A 20,308-nucleotide genomic window follows, 5' to 3' on the forward strand; every position below is an offset into this window, starting at 1 on the left:
AAACATGACTAAGCAAAACCATCAACACTCAATTTCGACTTATTCACCTATAACAGCTTTTGCGAGTTGTGAAGAATGCATTCCTGTCTTATGAGTATGACTCTTTCCCATCCAATTACAATTGGTTGCCAGTTCACAGGTCAACAATTTGCTCAACATCATGCTGATAACATCTTTTGCTGTTATGCCACCTATTGTTTCTAGATAGGAAATCTAAAAAAAATCCTGATAAGAATCATTTGTTTGGCGGCATTATGTTACTGGTTACATGTCATGCTTTTACATGGAAGCATTATCAAAGTTGAAAAAATGTCAACGTAGTCCCCCATAGCAATTAGATAAAAGAGATGAAAATACTCAATATTCGTATTATTATCAGTAACTTGCATATTAACCTACATGTTGCACTTACAAAAACACGCGCTTGTGATTTCTCTGCTAGCAGTGATTCCACCCTATCAAAATCCTCAAATGAATCTATCGGCAAGTTGAAGTGTTCCACAGAAGAAGTGGACGGTATCTGCCCTTCCACAAATTGGCGATGAAGAGACTGGAGCATTACACTGTTTTGTTTTACTTGTCCCCAAATTCTTTCAAGTAAGAGAATAGTAGATGGTCTCTCACTGTTCAAATATTTGCGCAACATCACCAAGAGCTTGTGACACATGATAATTGGTAGCCCACCAAAGAGTTTTACAAAACCACTTTTACTTTACTCCTTTTTACATGCAATTATTCCGGGAAAATTTATTTAGTTCTGTACAACTTAAACTTACCGTTCTGTGGGCAATTGATGTAACGCACTTGCCTGTACATCAGTTTCTTGAGAAGTCACAGAACTGCAAAAAACATGAAGTGTGTATTGTTAGTATTAAATGCGACATTTAGTGAAATACGCATATTATAATGGTCTGATACGGGCACGACAAATAAAGATTGCAGTTAGTACAGTACTGGAAATATTGCATGTCAAATTTGTTCACCTTGCAACTAAAATGGGTGTTGTAAAAGAAGTATTTGCACTGCCAAAACAAAGAAATTGGTAGCATAGCTTATCACTTCTAAATTTTGAAGATAAAATAGTTTCATTTTTTTACCTTGAACATTAATGTAAAGATTGGTAACTTTTATATGTAGCCCATAACTATTTTAAAAAATTACATATTATTTATAATAACAGCAATATCGAGAATAATGTATACCTTCTTTCCTGGGTGTTAGGCATTTCTGGAACAACAGGTGGTGGTGTTGAATGTTGTAAAAACAATTTTTTCCTTTTGGGTTTGGATTGGTCTGATTCCCAGTGGTTACTGCAGTAAATATGTTCACTAATGTGCAAATCACTACTTTAGACAGTCATAACATGTATAATAATAATTAATCAGGTAATTTATCAAGCATTTGCACTTTGTTTATTTCATCATTCAAGGTCAATTCTGTTTACTTTACCTGGCATCATTGTCAGAATTTGATTCTTCAAGTCGAGATGGAGGTCGAATTCTGATAAAAAACATGTATATGTTTTTGTTTCAACAAAATATTTGAAAAATGAGCGAGTTTGAAAACTGTAGACTTCATTACAAATAAATTATGTAATGTATTTAGTCACATATTTTTAGTTGTCAAATGCTACTCACAGAAAACCTATCTTCATTGCTTAAATTGCTAAGTGTCCAACCGCATAATTGGTTTTTTATCTGACTTACTTCCTTTTACTTTCAACGTCGGTAGTGTCTAAATCTTCTGAGCAGATATGAGTTGCATTTACTGCTTTTTCACACTTTTTTCTAGCACTCTTATAATTATCTGGGAATAATTAAAAAACATGTTTAATTTAACACAGGCGATTGATCCATTGAAACAAAGCAAGTAGGCTTTGCTTTACAACAAATGTAAATATAACTACCCGTTTCCTTCAAGATTTTAGCAGCAAATTGATTCCAATCTCCACATGGTGGAATTCCTTTTTCTACTGCCTTGCAAACAGCTGTTCCCTTGATTGCACCTTTAGGGGGCCAGAAGCAAGTTATTCCATCCTTTGTAGCCTTTATCCATGACTTATGAACGACGGCGACATTGTCTTCTTCATAGAAGTGCACAATTGCAAACTTTTTATCACTCATTGTTAATAAATATTCCTAATTTCCTATGTTATAAAGAATCAACTTTGGTGAAAAACATGAAACATGACAAACTTGATTTGACAAGCACTTTTTTAATTCACCCACAAAAATTAAGAATGGTTAATATACATCATTTAAGTTTTACGCAGAAATCAATCTTTCAGCTTACACCATAAGCTATATTTTTGGTCGTACATGCAAAATAGTTTTAAATACTTAAACTATTATATCATCACGTGTCAAATACAAACCTAAATAGCTAATGAATATATATATAAGTTAATGAAAACATGCAAATAACATTACAAAAGCGGTATAGAAACAAATTGACTTCTGTTGGGTAGCAATACACATTTTGAACAAACTTCTTTTAGATTTATCACACACAGACGATTATTTAGATCTCGTACAGACCAGATGTTCAGTCTGCTTGAATGAACTGGATAGGAAAAAAAGTTATCCTTTACATAAAATGTTTGGCAAACAAGCTGGGTTGAGTTATTATAGAACAAAATATTTTGAATTAGATAAATGCTTTCCTGTACTTGTACACAGTTATCTGGACTTTTAGTACGTAAAACATAATCAGATACGTACAGTTCATGGTATTGCATACAATCATTAACATCTATGTCTGCAGGCAGAGGTCCTGTACAGTGTCTTTTTTTGTAATGTGTGCCCTTAGTTTTGTTTGCTTTGGTGAAAGGCCTATGCATTTTCTCTGATAACCGCCGAATGGCCTGAGGTAGTGGTGCATGGGGCTTCCTTAAAAGCCTTTTCAGTGACTGCAAATAATTTTCAAATGGAAAGCTGCAAAATGAATGAAGTGGTCCAAACTGCTTAGCATGCTTAGCTAGATGTGTAAGTGCGTGAACATTATATATTATTTGATCTGATCCATATAAATTACTCATGTGTTCAATAAATACAAGAAGAAGTTCACCAGCATAATTACAAAAATTAAAGCAAAGAGTGGGACTGCATAAAATGGTTATGCTTACATGTAACAGCATGAAATTGTCATATAATGAGCTAGGCAGCTTGTCACGAAAAACAACTGGGCCTGAATACAAAAGAATTGTACGAAACTCAGTTGCTTTCCATCGATCTAACTCTGAAAGCGATCTACCTTTTCGAAGAAATTCTCTGGGTAAAAACTGTTTTAGCATTTTTAAACTGTCAGAAATGGACGAGAGAATATTGCCGCCAAGTCTTGTTTTCAATGGACCACTTGTCAATAAACACAACAATTTTCTCATAACTCCAAGGCATACAAGATGCATATAATCAAGTGGAAATTGTGACACCATTCCTATGTTTAATAGTGTCAAACATGATTCTCCGTGTTGGTGATCTTCATAAGCCATTTCTTTAAACTTTACGTCAGTTCTTGGAGCAGCGTCACAACTTGGAAATGTCATTCGATGATTATACCAAACACCTCTCTGTTCACAGTAGTCACAACCATAATATCCCGTGTGTCCCTTTGTCTTCTTTACAAAAGCCCGTGCTGGAGTGTCACAAATCACATTTGACAATTTTATTTCATACACTTTTCCATCATCATAGATCACACCAACATCATCAATTTCATGCATTTCTTTAACAAATTTTTCAAGAAAAAGCATTAGCATCTTTGAGTTTAGAAGTCCCTACCCAAAGACCAATAACAAAAGGTTCAGCATTTTTCTCTTGAGTTGTAAGACCTAATATAGGCCAAAATGATTCAGTACTGCTTTTAAATAATGGTAAACCATCAATGTTGATCTGAAGCACAATCTGATCGCACAGACACAGGTTCTGGTGTCTCCGTAGCCTAGATTTGATCCCTTCGGCTATGCCGAAGTGGTGATAATGTCCACCAGCAATTTCATTAATGTCATACGTGCGACAAGTGTGAAGAAGTGTATGACTGTCTTTTGGCAAGTAAGGAAAATGAGGTCTTAAAAGAGTCAGTAAAGAGTTTGTATGAGACAAAGGTGTCTGACTTTCAATTACCCAGTGTTTCAGAGTAGTAACAAAATCATTCTCATCATCACTAGGCCCATCACTTTCAGAATTACTGTCATCATAGTTACTCCAACCCTCATTTTGACTTTGAATTAAATGACCATTCCGAGATTCTACATTACTGTTTACCATATAAGTACGTTGGTCTGAATTATCATTAACATCAAAGTCAATGTTCTGCGAAACAGAACGATTACCGGTACATGTAGACATTGCAGATATACTTTCTGTAGTACTATTTGATTGTAATACAGCAACCGGATCCAATCTTTCTTCATCGCTTTGCTGGAAAAATATGTTATGCCGTTCAGCTCGTGCTGCAGCATGCCGACGCAGTGTTCTATCAGAAACTATACTGGTATGCATGTTTTGTGCTGAAGCCATGGTTAACCTAAAAACATGACACTTTTATTAGTCAAACTAGAAGCTATTATACATTACAAGTGCAAAATTACACACCTTAATTCTATTTTACACAAGTGCCAGAGAGACTCAAAATACACATGAGGGGGCTTTTTTATCCCCCGTCTAAAATACATGTTTCGCTCATGATAAAGTTACAAAACTTGGCAGTCTTGGACACCTAGCCTAGGTTTATTATTAGACCTCTTCAGATATTGACTTTGCTTGCATGACTTTGTACGTATTTCTTTCTTATAGGGCACATTTTATTTCGAGATTTTGCCTCATTCGAAATTTAGTGGATGTCTTTTATATGCCAAATTGTTTGAAATATAGGCTATACTTTTGTTGAATATTGATTTATAATCCTGAAACGGAAAACAACCTGCCTTAAGCAAATGACGCAGCAGTAGGCCTAGTCGAAAAACACACGTAGGCTACGTGACTAAGGCCATTAGCCTATACCAAACTCTTTACGTAGCCTAGCGTGCAGACAGAGATGCACATCAACCGATCAACGAGTCTCGTGCATGTGTATGTTTCATGATAAGATCTAATCGAACTGCAATTGGTGCATATAACATTTGGATTTGTATCAAATCTCTAACCACTTATCAGCAGCAATACTATATAATAAACCGAACTATAGTTTAAAATCCACCAAAAAACAATTTTTGCCTGCCTTCATATCTTTTAAACGTTACATCCTCAATCCAAACTATTGTATCGTATTGTATCGTAGGCCTATGTAAAAACTATTAACTATAACCAACTATCCTATCGCATTGTTCAAACTAGACGGCGTACTGGCTGGCGACGATCAATAGATAGCCTCAAAGCAGAAAAAAACATTAAAATGATATCGATTTGATAACTTAGAAATAAATGTTTATTTAAGTGTTAAACAAAAACTCAGAATAAACAAAGAAGTATAATACGTGTTATATTCAAAATATCTGAATAAAAAAGCCAGGGGTGTTATTACTATAGCAATTACTATAATTATTATAATTGTTACCAACATTTAGTGATAAAACCTTTCCGACTGTTACGAACCTCATTAAATAATAACATTTATATTTTAAAAATATTAAATAAAACTAACTTATGTATGTTTAATCATTATTTTGTTCTAAACGGTTTTACGGCATCAGCTAACATCACTAATGGACCTCCGTCGGCCCGACAAAGATCTTTTGGACAGCGTAAAAACACCGTGTCTAGCTTGCTACCCATTAGCGGCAGAGGAGCTACAATCGCTATAGCGAGAATAGCTCGTTGTAGCTGTCGGGCCGACAACTACGTGCTATCTGGGATGCTTCGGTGTCAAAATATGTTTTGATCTCACAGAACAGACAGCAGAGCCAAAACGTATTTATCATCCAAATTCCAAATATTCAATTGCTACTGTAAGTCATTGTAAGCGTACATCCTACATTGGATCGCACAACGGCATGGACTAGTTATAACGTGAGGACGGAAAATGACAAACTAAATGCTACAAAATGATCAGAGAAACTCATGTAGGTTTGTTAAATTGATAGATTTATAAATACATTGAACACACGTCTACTACTACAACACCAGTTGAGCACCTCGTGTTGTCGAAATTATGCCTGGTTGCAAACATAGTGCACATCTACTACATGCGGCGACGGTTATAAGCTGTGGGCTTGTAAACCTTATTCTATCTTAGACTGATACGATCTTGCTAATCTATAGATATAATAGGAGATTGTCTAAAGTCTATTGATGTGGCTGTGTGCCATTGTCGTGGCCATGCGACTTTGGATTTGTAGATCTGCTTTAGCTTGTGAGATTTCTGCTAGATTGCATCCATCAAAAACTGTGATTAAGTTCAGTTTCGACAGGATTCATTTCGACTTTCAATTTGGTGGAATCATTCATCTTTTTGCTGACGTTTCGGGTTATGAGATCTCATTTCATTAGCAATGATATATGAGCCCTTGGACAACCCATGATATACAGGCTATGTAGGTCATAGGCAGGGTTGCCATACCGTCCTTATTTCTAAGATTTGTCCTTATTTTGAAGGTCCGTGTCTTAGAAAATATGTCTGTCCTTTTTTCTAAGAAATGTCCTTATTTTCACTTGCGTCCTTATTTTCGTCTTATTTTTAGGGCAGAAGTTCGTATTTTGGGCATTTTGTCACCTTTACGATACCATTTTGTACCAAAGAGATACCAAAATTATGAACATGCAGATAGTGTCTTGTTTTTTTTTTTTTTTTTTTAGGAACATTGGTTGCTTTCTCCTGTTGTACACTGTTTAAGGTGGTATTCGTCTTTCATTTTCCAGTCGTCCTTATTTTTGAGTTGAGACTGATGGCAACCCTGATCATAGGAAAAGCGAAGATTTTATGTAACAGCAGTTGATGTAAAGTTCGCATTAATGTTGATAACTTTGGTAAGATTGAGCTGCATTCTACACACCTGGTGGTTGCAATGAGCGACAACAAATCAGGCACAGAAAATTTATTAAATAAAAGCTGACATATTTCGAACAATATTTGTTATTTGTCAAAGCCAGAATGACTTAACCCTATCCTAACCAGGCTCGCGACTTAACTATTTTAACTAGGTGTGGCCGACCCCGCACACACATTTTCAATCGTTAATTACTAGAAAACCATACGTCGTAAACTGATCGGATTTTTACAGGTTAGTAGAAAAATCATCTGGCTTCCTGTATCCATCATAATTGTAAAACTAAAGAAAGTGAATTTAGTGTAAATTAAGTATTTCTAAAAGTGACACATTTCTAGAAATTTTTCTTGTTACGCCGCGCCCCCGCTGTGCGGAAAACCAGCTGACCGCGAGAAGAGAACGCAAGAGAATAGTTAGTCGAGATAGTGGTGCGTAATTGAGTAATACGCTTCAATGCGGAGAGAGAGCAAAATTATGAAAATATCACTATATCTCAAAAATTACAAAATCCAACTTTATCAAACAAACATGGACAGATAGCTTTATCCATAGCATATCCATTGCATTTTTCCATATCATTGAATAAAATTTTCTGCATATTAATTGGCCGATTTGTGTGTTTTATAATAGTCATAAAAAAAGACAAGCTCTTTAATGAGACTTTTATCCGAGTGAAATATTAATCATCGTGGAAGACGCTTCAATCCCCAAATGCCAAAATTCATAGTCGTAATCGGTCCCAGGAAATTTTGTAATTACCATACAAGATAACTCTTCTTTATAATTTGCAGTACTTTTAAATGTAATATTGACACATACCTGTTAGCTTGAAACACATTTTAGTGAAAACATTTGGCACTTTTCTTGACAATCTTGACCTCTTTGTGATTGCTCATGCGTAAACTAGAACGTAAACAGGGTAATATAAGCGTAACATCGGCCTCAAGCTGCATTCACTTGCCATGGTTTGATAGGAATACGCTTTGTGTCTTTGCACTTACTGTTGCAGCGTGGCGTTAACGGGTGTTAGCATTTTGCAAACTAGTAGCCTGGAGGAAAGTGTGGCATCAGTCAATCATTTTATTTTTCGTCAAAAGCGCGGTGAGGACGAAAAATCAAGCCAGTTGTTACTAATACAAGCCAATGAACAGGGAAAAGTGACAAAGACGAAAAGCCTTAAAACGTGCTCAAGAAAAATAACGTTAACAATTGCTGGTAACTACTAGCACGGCCAATAAACCTATGATTAGTTAAGTCCATAAAACATAAACTGAAAAAGCGAAAATAAAGCAGACGAACAGGTGGTATGTTCAAGAAATTGATGAATGAAACTTGTTTCAATGCTGTACATCGGTGGATGGGAAAAGAAACCCCATCCCGGGCAAGAACCCGGTTTCTGATGGCCATATAACTAAGAAAAGGTGTCTGCACGAACGAGACTCTTCCAATAGTGGAAAGTGTTGCACCTGCACGCACGAGGTTCATCAACCTGTACACCAGTTTGTAATCAAGAATTGAGGCTTCAGTTTACGCCAAAATTTGCATTTTTGCATGCACGATTTCTCGCTGAAAACTGATGTACTTTCCTTTCAGATACTCGCCAGTGTTAATTAATCTTTACGCCAATTTAAAATGAAAAAATCAAGGTAAATTGCACGCTTTCATGCCATGTGCACGACAAACGTTTTTATATTCACGCCAATATATAACGAATAAGCAAAGTAACGCTGGTTGCTTGAACACCGGTTTATCATAAATGAAAAAAAATTGAGGCTTCAGTGCACACCACACGACAAAATTGGCGTTTTTGCATGCATAGTTTCTCGAAAACTGTTGTTAGTTCAAGATTGCAGTTCAGTTAACTGGGGCACAGTTAAGCCTCAACTTCAGTTATAAAGTATGTTAAAACAAAACCTATACAAAGCTTCCACCTTTTAAAGTTGGGGTTAGTATACAAGTGCACAACCAGATGACATCACAATTTAAGTAGCTGGGGTCTAGTATACAAAAGCATCATTTGTAATGTAATGGCTATTGTTTGATCTTGCTGTGCGAGGAATTTCTCACCCCAAAACAGCAAATCCTCCAATCTGGCAAAGCTTGATGTTCAGGTGTTTTTTTTAAAGCAAGCTAATACAAATGGTGAAACGACCGCACCATACCCACCCCTTGTTTAACCTTAGCTATTACTATTTAACTTACTAATCTTGTACAAGGGTGCAACAACACATAAAAATTTTCAATGGGTGCGAGCCAGATTGGAAAGTTTACTGTATTTGAGTGAAAAATCTTCCATGTAAACAAGATGAAACAATAGCCATTATATGCGCAATTTTGTTTAAACTACTCGCACACTTAGCAAACTTTCCAATCTGAAAGGAATAAAAACATTATTGACCCAACCCCTGTCAGATGCGAAATTTTTAGATATCTTTGTGATAGTGCTAAGTAGGCCTACTGAAGTAAGGTTTAAGCTAGATCACTAATAATGTACACATGTTATGCTTGTGGTCCGGGTAAAAATTATTAAATTGGCATAAACTTACTTAGTGCTCTGTCTTGTCAACTTCTATTACCGTTACTACTCAAGTGAAAGAAAAATGTGTGTGTGTCCATCAAACCTTGCACAAAGACAAAAGTGAATTTACAGTGTTAGGTTAGATTTATTGACAAATTTATCAAATGCATTGAAAGCAAATGTTTCGGCACTGATCAAGTCTTTGTGTTCTTGGTAACTTACAAACCTAAGTATTATGTATTAAATATGGGCGTTTTAGCTTATCCGATCGTTTTCGGCATCTAATTAATTGCAATTTTTGTGGATCGAGTTTGCAACTACATCAACTTCAACAATGTGATGCATCATTGGTAATCCAGAATTTTTAACATTTTTTCAGTTAACTTTTCTTAAAAACAAAGAAGTTTGCTTAAGACACTATTTTGTAAACATGCAATATCGTAAATAGTTGATGGTAAAGAAACAATGACTTAAGAAGACATGGTGCTCAAGGAGTACAGAATATGTATGCCCATGACTGTGGAAGAGGTAAGAGACTAGTTTGCTTTGACCGTAGATTGTCTTTGGCTGTATTGTAGTGCATGCAATGCTTTTCTGCTTCTGTACAACACTAAGGATAGGTAAACATTACAAATATTTTGCAAGCAATGTAAATTGGCAATGTCTTAGCAAGAGCTGTAATTTCAAATATGCCAGCCAGGTTCAGCGCTTATTTGTTACTAAATCATCACAATACTGTTGGGCTAGGCATTAGTAACACTTTTCCTATTTGTTGTTCTTGGTAAACACTAAACAGTACTGAATCCTGTACGTTTGTACTGCGAGAAAAATGATTTGAGTTTGTGTGGACACGATTACCATGTAAGTCGCCATGAGTGCATCCATGATCTACTTGCATCAGCCCCAAGTAGTAAAATGTCATCAATTTATCGCCTCACTTGAATTAAGACAGGATGTAATCGTTATTTTGACTTGATTTCAAAAATATAACTAAATGAAAAGATTTTTGAATTCGTTTTAATCTTTAACTGTAAGCAATGCTCTCTACTTTAATTGAACTATCAAACTAGATTGTTGTTTTTCACCGAAATTGATGAATTTGTAGTTTTTTTTTGTATTCTTGTTTGTAAACGTGATATTTTTCACGTTTGTCCACTCTCTAACTTCAGCTTTATTAGTTTGATTTTCATAATTTTAATGTTAAATTCCACACCATTGTGTTTATACTTTCTGTAGCAAGTGGGCTACCATTTCTTCAAGTAGCAGCAGTGGCCAATTTCAGCATAAATTAGTCAATCTGCGTGACACTTTGTGATAAGAATATGTTGTTGTCTTACATAAATTATATTAATTTGGGTTTTTGTTTGCATATGTGTTAAAAACTTTAAAACCTGTCAGGATAAAGATACATCGTATTTTTATTTAATATTTCTTTAAATTATAGTATCGGAAGGGTCAGCTATACATGATCAGTCGTCATAGCGACGAGCAGAGTGAGGTTGGCGAAGGAGTTGAAGTCATTACAAATGAACCATGTTTTGATGAAGATTTTGGCACCGGCCAATTTACAGAAAAGAGAATACATTTAAATAAGTAAATTTGTTAAACAGGTTGATATTGAATGGATTAAAGTAGAATGTTTCCGTATTAGCTTTTATTGATTTAATTTTAAATATAAAAAAAGATAAGGGTCTAATTAGGGTTATAAAATATAAAGTGAAACACATTTGAAGTGTAATTTCTTACAGACGTTTACCTGCATGGGCTGCATCATTTTGTCCAAACATTTATGTAACTGAAAAAGCGTGGAATTTTTACCCTTACACCATAACAGGTAAAAACCTTCATTTCATAGCAATATTAAACATGTACCGGTTTTTCCTATTACTGAATTTTGTATTATAAGTGTATGCTAAACAATATTCTTTTTTATATTTATAATACGTTTTTTATATTTTGTATGTTCTTTTGTGATATGATGGAACAACACCGAACAGAATACTCTGTAAGTGATGTAATGTACTGTCCCTTTTTCCACTTTACTTAAATGTGACGCAAATGTTTAAACTGATTTTTGTGCATAACAACTGTGATTGCTTTAAGATTGTTTATCAAGATCAGCACAATGTGGTTTTGTTTTATGCTACTGGCATATTGTATGAGACTGTGGTTTTTGAATGCCGCCAGTCAAAAACTGACTAGGTGCGGTAGTAACCAGTCTTTCTTTTTCCTAGTGCACTTGGTTGCCACGTTTTCAGATCTACATTGAAACACGGTATGAGAATGACAATGGTGTGTCATGTGATTTTGAATGGACCAAGGTAACCACAAAAAACACTTAACCCAGCTAAACTCCTTGTTTTTTACATCACTCTAATTTTAAAATACCTCAAAACGTATAATATTATGTATGTACAAACATGTCAGTATAATGGGGCAATATGTTACAATTTGTATCATTTTGACAATACGTCATGCTCACCGCATTATTTTGCAACAGATGGAAGGCAGAGTGACTGCGAGTGAATTCACAAACAGGGAGATAATGCATCTTGATCTGGCCTATGATAAAATTCCAGACAAACATTATAAAGCCGATGAAGTGGGTGGTTAGATTTATTTTTATCTGCTGTTCTAGTCATAAACTTCATGTGTTATACAGCTGTATTAACTGCTCCTAGACATTGATTTGACATTTCGCACAAAATTGTCTAATCCATTAAAAAATGTGCTGCTGAATTTGAGTAGTGTTGCTGCACGACAGGATTATATTAAATCCTAGATAAACTTTTGATGGCATGTATGTGCACTTGCGTATGGTTAAACTGCTGAATTTTGATCTTGCTAAGCTTCTTGTGTGGCATGCAATGTACCGGTATGAAAAATAATTGACGAATTGTTATGAAGCCGAAAATAACAGCAGTGTAACAGGGAATATGGAACATGCAATAACAGGGAATTTGGCGATAATATTTAATTAGAAATTTTAAATGTGTCAGTGTACTCTGTTTACCAAAAGCGTTGACAAATTTAATCTTGGGTGACATGAGGTCACCACGTCCCCAGTGTTGATTGAGATAGGAAATAAAGGCGATTGAAAGTGAAAAGAGTTCCCTTGGGAGTGTGGTAAGCTTGTGGTGTTAATTGGTCCAGTGCGAAGTGAATTGTATTTGTTGTCAGTACTGAATGCGTGACTCCCAACCTGTATATACTTAAAAGCAATTTCTTGTTACTATAATTAGAAAGTGCCATTTGTAATTCCCTACTGGTTCAATTGTTTAATGGCTACAAAAACAAAATACCATATACATACTGGTATCTATTCTGAGGTCAATTTGGGAAGCTATTTCTGCAAATAATAATAATAATGTGTAAAACAATACGTATCGAAATCTTCTATTTCGATCCGTATTTAGCTGGCAGTTAGACAACACTTAATGCAAACGCTTCCTTAAATTAATCATGTTTTTGTTATAGGATTGCACAAAGTTTAAATCAAAAATGACAGGCCGTGGACCTTTGCAACGAAATTGGAGGGTAAGTTTGACACTCATTTTTCTTCATACAGACAATTAAAAAATGATGAGGACCAGACTTTGTCATGGTCAAAATAGTTTTGATACATATCAAATCTAGCCTCACGGACTCAATATTCTTTCTTAGAAGAGGGGTACAAATGCCGTTATTACATTTGAATTAATCCAGTGTGTACATGCTGGTAACACCAATCTCCAATGTTTAGCAACGACAAAACACTTGTTATATTGTACATTACTAGTTATATTATACGTTACTTAAACACTTTATGACTTGTATTCTGAATATTTAGTGTTTTGCTGGTTTTATTGTATCCATTTAATCAGAATTTGCAGAATGTATTGTATCGTTTCAGGAGACCCATGTTCCAATTATGTGTTCGTACAAGTTGGTTGAGGTGAAATTTGATGTCTGGGGGTTGCAAACCAAAGTAGAAACCTACGTACACAAAGTAGTAAAGTAAGCCCGTCATTGTTGGCACATTTTTCATACCTATTATGTGCAGCACGGTATGCATCGTTGAAACAAATTCTTGGAATCGTCAACTATTGATCATTAGGATATTATAATGTTCTGAAACTTATTTCTAGGTTTATTGAACGTTGAATAACATTTTAACAAACATAATAACGTTTAATGATGAAACGGTTGAAATAGTCCATGACATTTAGCTTAAATACTCACATAAGGGAAGCGGCAAAGCGCTGTAAAGTTTTATTGGAGATTAAAGTGTAGCATGAGCAATGTTTGTTTATTGAAGCCATTCTCTTATGAACAAAACTTCTGTGTTATGAGTTATCTCATGGTAGTTTATGACGATATTAAAGTGGCTGATGCGTAGTTTTAAGAAACACGTTTGTTTACATAATTTAAAGGTTTATGTTTCTTTAAACTTTCAGCTCTATTTCTTTAGCTGTACATTGCTAATAAAGTGGTTAAGATTGATCTAACATTTTGGCTCACTTTGACTTAAAGTAGCTTGTAGCGATGCATTTATTTAATTGAGATAGGTACAAATGCTCAACGAAGGCCAAATATCCTTAGTAAACTTTAACTTACTGCTTTTTTTCTTTCCTTAAACAGGCTGTGAATCTGTTGTTGTACCTGTCGTTTTAAGGTCACTCCAGGTCATGCTCATATTATATAACCTCTTAGAAAGTTTTTAAAAACGTTATCACTACAGAATCGGTGAACACTGCTGATTGTGATTTTGCAGACGTCATTTCTTATTGAACTAGACAAGTGTTTTTTCTCTACTTGCATGCAACAATTCCTTTACATTCAGTGATATATCATTGAGCTTAAAGGGATTTAGTTAAGATACTTTTGTTAACCCATACATGTGCACTTGTACATAAGTGATTAGTGTATGGTATTATTCATGCTGGGTTTACGTAAATGGCAGCAACTTGTGTTTCAATATCTAAGATAGCTGAATCCAATGAGAGTTTTACTTCCAAGACAACACAGCTGCATAAGCAAGGCCTTGTGGTCAAGTTTAAGATGAAAAAGTTATTACTAATTAACATATAGATAACTAACAACATCTAGAAGTCAGTTTAAAAGATTAATCAAAAAATCTTTGGTCATGGTCATACACTCAATTAATCCAGTGCAAGATTGCATACAGTTGGCCAGAGGTGTTGTTCACGCCATATAAAGGTTCTTGAAACGTCCTTTTATAAATCATTAGTCTGTCAGGTTTTGTGTTTGTACGAGCTAATCATCATCATTTTCTACCAGTCATCTCATGCTAGGCAACCTGGGCTATTTCAAAATAAGGTCAGATTAGAGTGCGTCAGACACCTTTTTCACTTAGTTGTAATCATTATTAAAATTGTTAATCATTAGCTTAATTATCAACCATAAGATATTAACTAAATATTTCTTGGTGCATTCATGTTTACAATGTAAACAGACCCCATGCTGCAAATTGCTATGTTTCTTGCAGGAAATGTTTGTTGTGGTCTTTTCTTACGTGTACCCTTTAACAAGCGGTTATTTGATTCAGTTTGCTATAAATAGAACTCTCTAGAACCACGATTGAATAAAAGACTTGGCTAAGAAACACATGTTGTGGTTTTATTGATGAGTAGAAAGGGGGAAACAAAATTAAAAACACGATTAAGCTTTCTATTTAAGGGGAATGTATCTAATTATTCTCTGCAATATGTGAGGTTGGTGGAAGATTTAAAAGAAATGGTTTTAGTTGGGAAAAAGTTTCTTGCACCTGCACATTGGCACAGGTGCAAAAAAATTGCTAATGATTGCTTTAGGGCACTTTTACTTGGTTAAATTTATCATCATTTTGTATCATTTAAATTGTTTTCATCTAAAATGGTTAATTCTTTCCACAATTTTTGAAAAAAAAACATATTGAGCACAATGTCCATTACCTTTATTTGTATTGTGCGGCATAAGTATCACTTCAGTTCCAAAATAGTAAAGTATGAAATAAATATAAATTACCTGTGGCTTTTTTACAATACATACCTCAAATGTCTATTTGGATGCCATGCTGAAGACCAAGAAAGGAACAAAGACAAAGTAGTAAATTATAATATGTGTTTCTAGAATAGGTTCAAAGTCCTACGAATTTGAAAGCATCAACAGATTTTGTGCTGCTCCTATGGCATTTGATTTTATTCTTTTATTGACTTAACTGCAACCTTGGTTCTTTTCATTCCTTTACATTCAATGTCATTACACAGTTCTATTTCAGCGGGGACCAATTTTATTTTAAGTATAATATTCCCTATTTTTATCTTATGCTGGTTTTATCAGAAATCTTGGTGCGGTGGAAATTTATTTAGATCATAATTTTTGTATCCCTTGTCAAACCATCAATGTTTAATATACTTCTGTTGTGCAAATGTTTTTTCATCTGTCAGCAGCGAATGTTTTGTGTTTTATGACAACCCATTAAATTTTAATACACTTTGTAGAATAAATATTTCAAATGTAAGCAGTGAATATTTTTTATTTTTTTTATATCTACTTTCGCAAAAACTTCCCTGTGTTCTTGCAATCATGCCAGAAGCAGTTTTAAGATAATAAGATAACATTTTTGGGATTCTTTTAGAGATATACTGCTGCTGGGTCATCGGCAAGCATTCGCCTGGATTGACCTTTGGTATGGTAAGTGCTGTCAGCATTTATATTTTAATTAATTTTACAATATTAATATTGTTTACATTTACATACGTAAAATATATACACAAAATAAAAAATTAAATTTTTAATTCCATAAAAATTTGATTTAAAATCGACATATTATATATCACTACTGTGCTGTGTTTTCCTATAGTTATTGTTTTAAAAAGTCAAATCACAGGAACTTTGCCCAAATCATATAGGCCTTCTTCTATCGTAAACTTTTACTGTACATTCTATTGTAGATATGTCATTCGACAACATACGGCAATACGAGAATGAAATACAGACAGCAACCAACAAAAAAGTCCGAGCGAATAGGTCGATGTCACGTTCAAAATGTAAGTGTTACATTTCATAGTCATCATATGTTGTACATTGACATAGTTGGCTGACCTATATTTCAACAAATAGATTATGTAACTAAATTCCTTGACTGGGGATTAAATAAAGTTAAGCCAGACCTTAAACCTAAAAGAATTCTTCAGCATCCTCGAGTACCAGCTCAGCACATGCTGAAGAAACGAATAATGGAGGAACCTCGCAGAGATAAACCAACTTTCTTCACTTCCGAGAATAGAAGTTTTGCTTCTTGCATTTACCATATCTTTTGTATGTTGAATACTGTGTTTTTTTGGTGATACGTTACATCTGAAATATCTTTTTTATGCTGGTATGTTAGTGTTATGAGAGAATGATTTCCATTGCCGAGGTGTATATGTTTCAGTCGATATTGTGTCCTGCTTCTTTTGTCAGCTATGTTTTGTTTTCAGCTGTGCAGTATCTTCCCTTATGCTATTCTGCATAGAGAAATGGTAAGAAAACTGATGGTTGGACTTCTCAAATTACTACAGACTTGTAAATTTATGCTAAAACGTTGCCGTTTTACAAATCTCTGCCAAGCATGTGTATTAGGTTGATGTTAGAGCAGTCTGACACCTGCCATATTCTTGACCATAACATCTGTCTTATCCATATGCTCTGCCACCGCTTTGGTGCAAAGTCAATTAGTTGTGCAATATGAAAAAGCTTAGAGAATGTTTCGTTTTATATTGCATATTAACTGCAATTGGAGCAAAATTTACCTCTGTTTGAACAAGTTTTCACATGATGACATGCATATGTCGTTCAGTTAATCTTGTATCATTTTGACCATTTTGCTATTTGTGATTGTTCTCACATGTTTTGTGATAACCAAAGATGCCTTATTGTGATTTACGTGATGTTACTTTCGACTAAGCACACCTAGTTTTTTCTGTGCTTGTTGTAATTTGTCTTTGCATTGTGATATGACCTTGGTCATTTTGCGATAGAGAACAAAGTGATTTTGTGATATGATTTGTCACAAAATTACAATTCAGTGTTTATTTCATATACTGAAAAATTAGGCGTCAAGCACTGTGTGGTGTCATTTTTTGCTTATTCACCGTTTGAAAAGTTGTGATTAAAATATTGCAAAATAAAATGTTGTGAATGTAACATCTTTGAATTTGTGAATATTGGAAGCATGTTTGTAAATTGAAAGTCATGCCAGTTAGAATTTCAGGTGTAATGTTTTTATTTCTAGTTTGACAGCTACTGTAAATGTTTTAGAATAATTTTTTATTGTCCGTGGTGTAAAATCAATTGTAAGAACGTTCTGGCACAATTGAGTAGAAGACCAATGGTTTTTTAAGATTTCTATAATTGACGTCAATGGTTTCCTTGGAAGAAAGAAACCAGAAATCCTGTAAATTATATTGAGACAATTATCTAATACACCATGGGAAGTTGTAAGAAGTGACCACCAATACAGAAGGATAGGAACAATATCACGTCCAATACTTAGCTGTAATATTCTGCAATGACTCATTTTATTTACAACAATAAACATAACTTCACCTTCACAGAGTAATTTATACAAACTACGAGTTTCTATAACTTTCCAAAAGGATAACACTCCACAAACTGTCCAAATGTATTCAAAAGTATCACAGCAAAAATGATGAATTTTATTCAAGTAATGCCTGTAAACAGCAACTATGTTTCGAAAAACGAGCCATTAGGAAAATCATTCTATATTATAGATGTATGCGATGATGAAGATATGTCTTTTGTAGAAAAAGCACTCCAAATTGCCTTGAAGTCTTTCAAGAATAACAGATTAAAAAGACCACGTAGTAACTTAGCCTTCATCCGAACTGGCTGCTATCTTCTTGTAACTGAAAGAAAAAATTATTTATGAATAATTGTTGTGCTGCAGCGATATATAAATATTGCTGGTATAATTTACATGTCAGTTACATCGATATGATTTAAACAATGGAATGCATACAATTAATTTATTTAAAATGATTGTCACCTTTAGCAAAACGTTTAAAGTTTTCATGCTTCAGCTGCTTTGAATTAATGCGCCGAATTCTCCCCTTATATAAATGTCGTTCCTTAAAATTTGCGACGGTCTCGTCTGGTTGTTTGACAAACCTCTTTGTTTTCGAGATTTCCGTGTACATTTCATGTTCATCGTTTTCCTCTTCACAGCTTCTAAAAAAACGTTTGTACTAATACAGTTTACGGTATCATAACAAAATGTTAATCCTCGGACTGAGGAACTTTAACTCGGCAATATTCCTCACGAATCAATTACAGAGCTTCTATGTGTGCATTTTCCAATGGATGCGTTTTCTGTTTGTTTTAAGTGGTCTTGCCCATATTTGGACCTGTTCACCACAACCGATGAACAGAAGGAAGCATCGTTAAAGCCTTGCTTAAGGGCATTGCAATGATAGTGCCGCTGGGTTTCGAACTCGGCTTGATAGTGCCGCCGGGTTTCAAACTCGGGTTCCCATCATTTCAAACCCGGCACCCTACCAGCTCCACTACTGAGCCAACATGTGTGCAACCAGAAACGACTATTTACTGCATATGCATCATTTCATCGTGTAAATTAAATGACATTATAATGTGATAATTAGAAAGCGCAACTTTATTTTGCACCTACATTTCTGCATTATCCTCTTTCTCTGGTGACAAATGTTGTTCTTCAAACATTCGTTTCCTGGCCTGTTTGCGCTTTATGGACTCATCAGCTTGTGTTAGGATATCAAGAGATATTGTTTTCTGTTTCTGTCAAACAAAAAGTTTTAAAATATTGACAGAAATAATATTGTGATGAGAAAGCATCTATGAAAACACCTACCTTCTGTTTAATATTTCTCATCTCGTGCAATTGTCGGAGCATCTTTTGTTCCTCTTTATCTCTGTATTATAGAAAATAAATTAAAGTGTTGAAAAATATTTGCAGTGGTCTGATCTAACACATGTCTGCATGCAATCTTTATGTGCGCAGATGCATTTCAAACGGTAATAATGACCTAACATAATCCCGCTATCTAATTCCTAAATTCTAAAGAACTTCTATTCAACATGTAAACATCAAGTTTATCAAGAATCAACTAAGATAAACATTAGTAGTTTGAAAATAGGCCAATGTGGTGGTTCTCTATGCCAAGCAGTCCTACCGTGCAAACTGCTTAGCAAATGCACTGTCACACGTGTTTATTATGCATACGACTGATTTATTTGCAGTCGGAAACACTATGATATAATACCAGTATAACGTAAGTCTATCAGTTCCCATGTATAAATTTCGATTTAAGAGCTTGTTAGCTTATAAAAAAACTTAAACTTAAGCCTATACCTTTGTAAAACATCTTTCACAGATTTTATACTTTTCAAAGCATTTTGTTTGCTTTTGGTGAAGGAAATATCAGAAGGCGCTTCATCATCAGAATCTGAGGACATTGCCATGATAGCTTCTATGAAGTTAAATCAAGCCAGAATTAATGTTTCAAATTCAAAGTTAACACTGTAACACGTCAGCTGTCTGGTAGCCAGCCACAATTTCACCTGAAAAAATTGTATGTTCAAAATTTAAAAAAACTAAAATTAATAACAATAACTTTCATGCAGTAATCTTAATTAATTTAGTCTAGTGTTAGCCGTTTTTTAACCATGTCACTAAGTGCATCTTTACATGCCTTTGTATAAGCTTATTTGTAGCCTAATGACCCGATACTGCTTCAGTATCCAGCTTTGTATAACTTATTACATATGTTTGTGAGCACTATTTTGTTGTT

General features: G+C 34.5%; 3 protein-coding genes across 5 annotated transcripts; 1 reads left to right on the forward strand and 2 right to left on the reverse strand.

The window, feature by feature from the left end:
• Nucleotides 1-39: 39 nt before the first annotated feature.
• On the reverse strand, nt 40-2,158 carry LOC143446815 (uncharacterized). The gene is made up of 8 exons (XM_076946632.1): nt 1,907-2,158; nt 1,707-1,806; nt 1,450-1,500; nt 1,203-1,310; nt 984-1,022; nt 777-839; nt 413-623; nt 40-213 (listed from the first exon to the last, which is right to left on the reverse strand). Exons 1-8 carry the CDS (start codon nt 2,121-2,123, stop codon nt 40-42), a joined length of 963 nt encoding a protein of 320 aa, XP_076802747.1. The 5' UTR covers nt 2,124-2,158.
• A 7,702-nt stretch (nt 2,159-9,860) lies between these two features.
• On the forward strand, nt 9,861-17,669 carry LOC143446345 (cytoplasmic phosphatidylinositol transfer protein 1-like). 2 transcript variants are annotated; one of them, XR_013113917.1, is made up of 12 exons: nt 9,861-10,028; nt 10,945-11,093; nt 11,249-11,334; nt 11,498-11,505; nt 11,735-11,821; nt 12,001-12,102; nt 12,978-13,037; nt 13,393-13,496; nt 16,120-16,175; nt 16,436-16,531; nt 16,679-16,802; nt 16,964-17,669. XR_013113917.1 is itself a non-coding variant. In XM_076945937.1 (11 exons), exons 1-11 carry the CDS (start codon nt 9,981-9,983, stop codon nt 16,741-16,743), a joined length of 861 nt encoding a protein of 286 aa, XP_076802052.1. In that variant the 5' UTR covers nt 9,861-9,980; the 3' UTR covers nt 16,744-17,669. The 2 variants fall into 2 exon arrangements, 1 of the variants encoding a protein (XP_076802052.1); XM_076945937.1 differs by having other exon boundaries at nt 16,679-17,669.
• A 466-nt stretch (nt 17,670-18,135) lies between these two features.
• On the reverse strand, nt 18,136-20,074 carry LOC143445998 (uncharacterized). 2 transcript variants are annotated; one of them, XM_076945430.1, is made up of 5 exons: nt 19,870-20,074; nt 19,369-19,429; nt 19,171-19,295; nt 18,532-18,710; nt 18,136-18,391 (listed from the first exon to the last, which is right to left on the reverse strand). In XM_076945430.1, exons 1-5 carry the CDS (start codon nt 19,977-19,979, stop codon nt 18,378-18,380), a joined length of 489 nt encoding a protein of 162 aa, XP_076801545.1. In that variant the 5' UTR covers nt 19,980-20,074; the 3' UTR covers nt 18,136-18,377. The 2 variants fall into 2 exon arrangements, with proteins under 2 accessions (XP_076801545.1, XP_076801544.1); XM_076945429.1 differs by having other exon boundaries at nt 18,532-18,713.
• Nucleotides 20,075-20,308: the final 234 nt, after the last annotated feature.

Source organism: Clavelina lepadiformis, chromosome 2 (assembly GCF_947623445.1).
Source record: "Clavelina lepadiformis chromosome 2, kaClaLepa1.1, whole genome shotgun sequence".
Lineage (NCBI taxonomy): Eukaryota > Metazoa > Chordata > Ascidiacea > Aplousobranchia > Clavelinidae > Clavelina > Clavelina lepadiformis.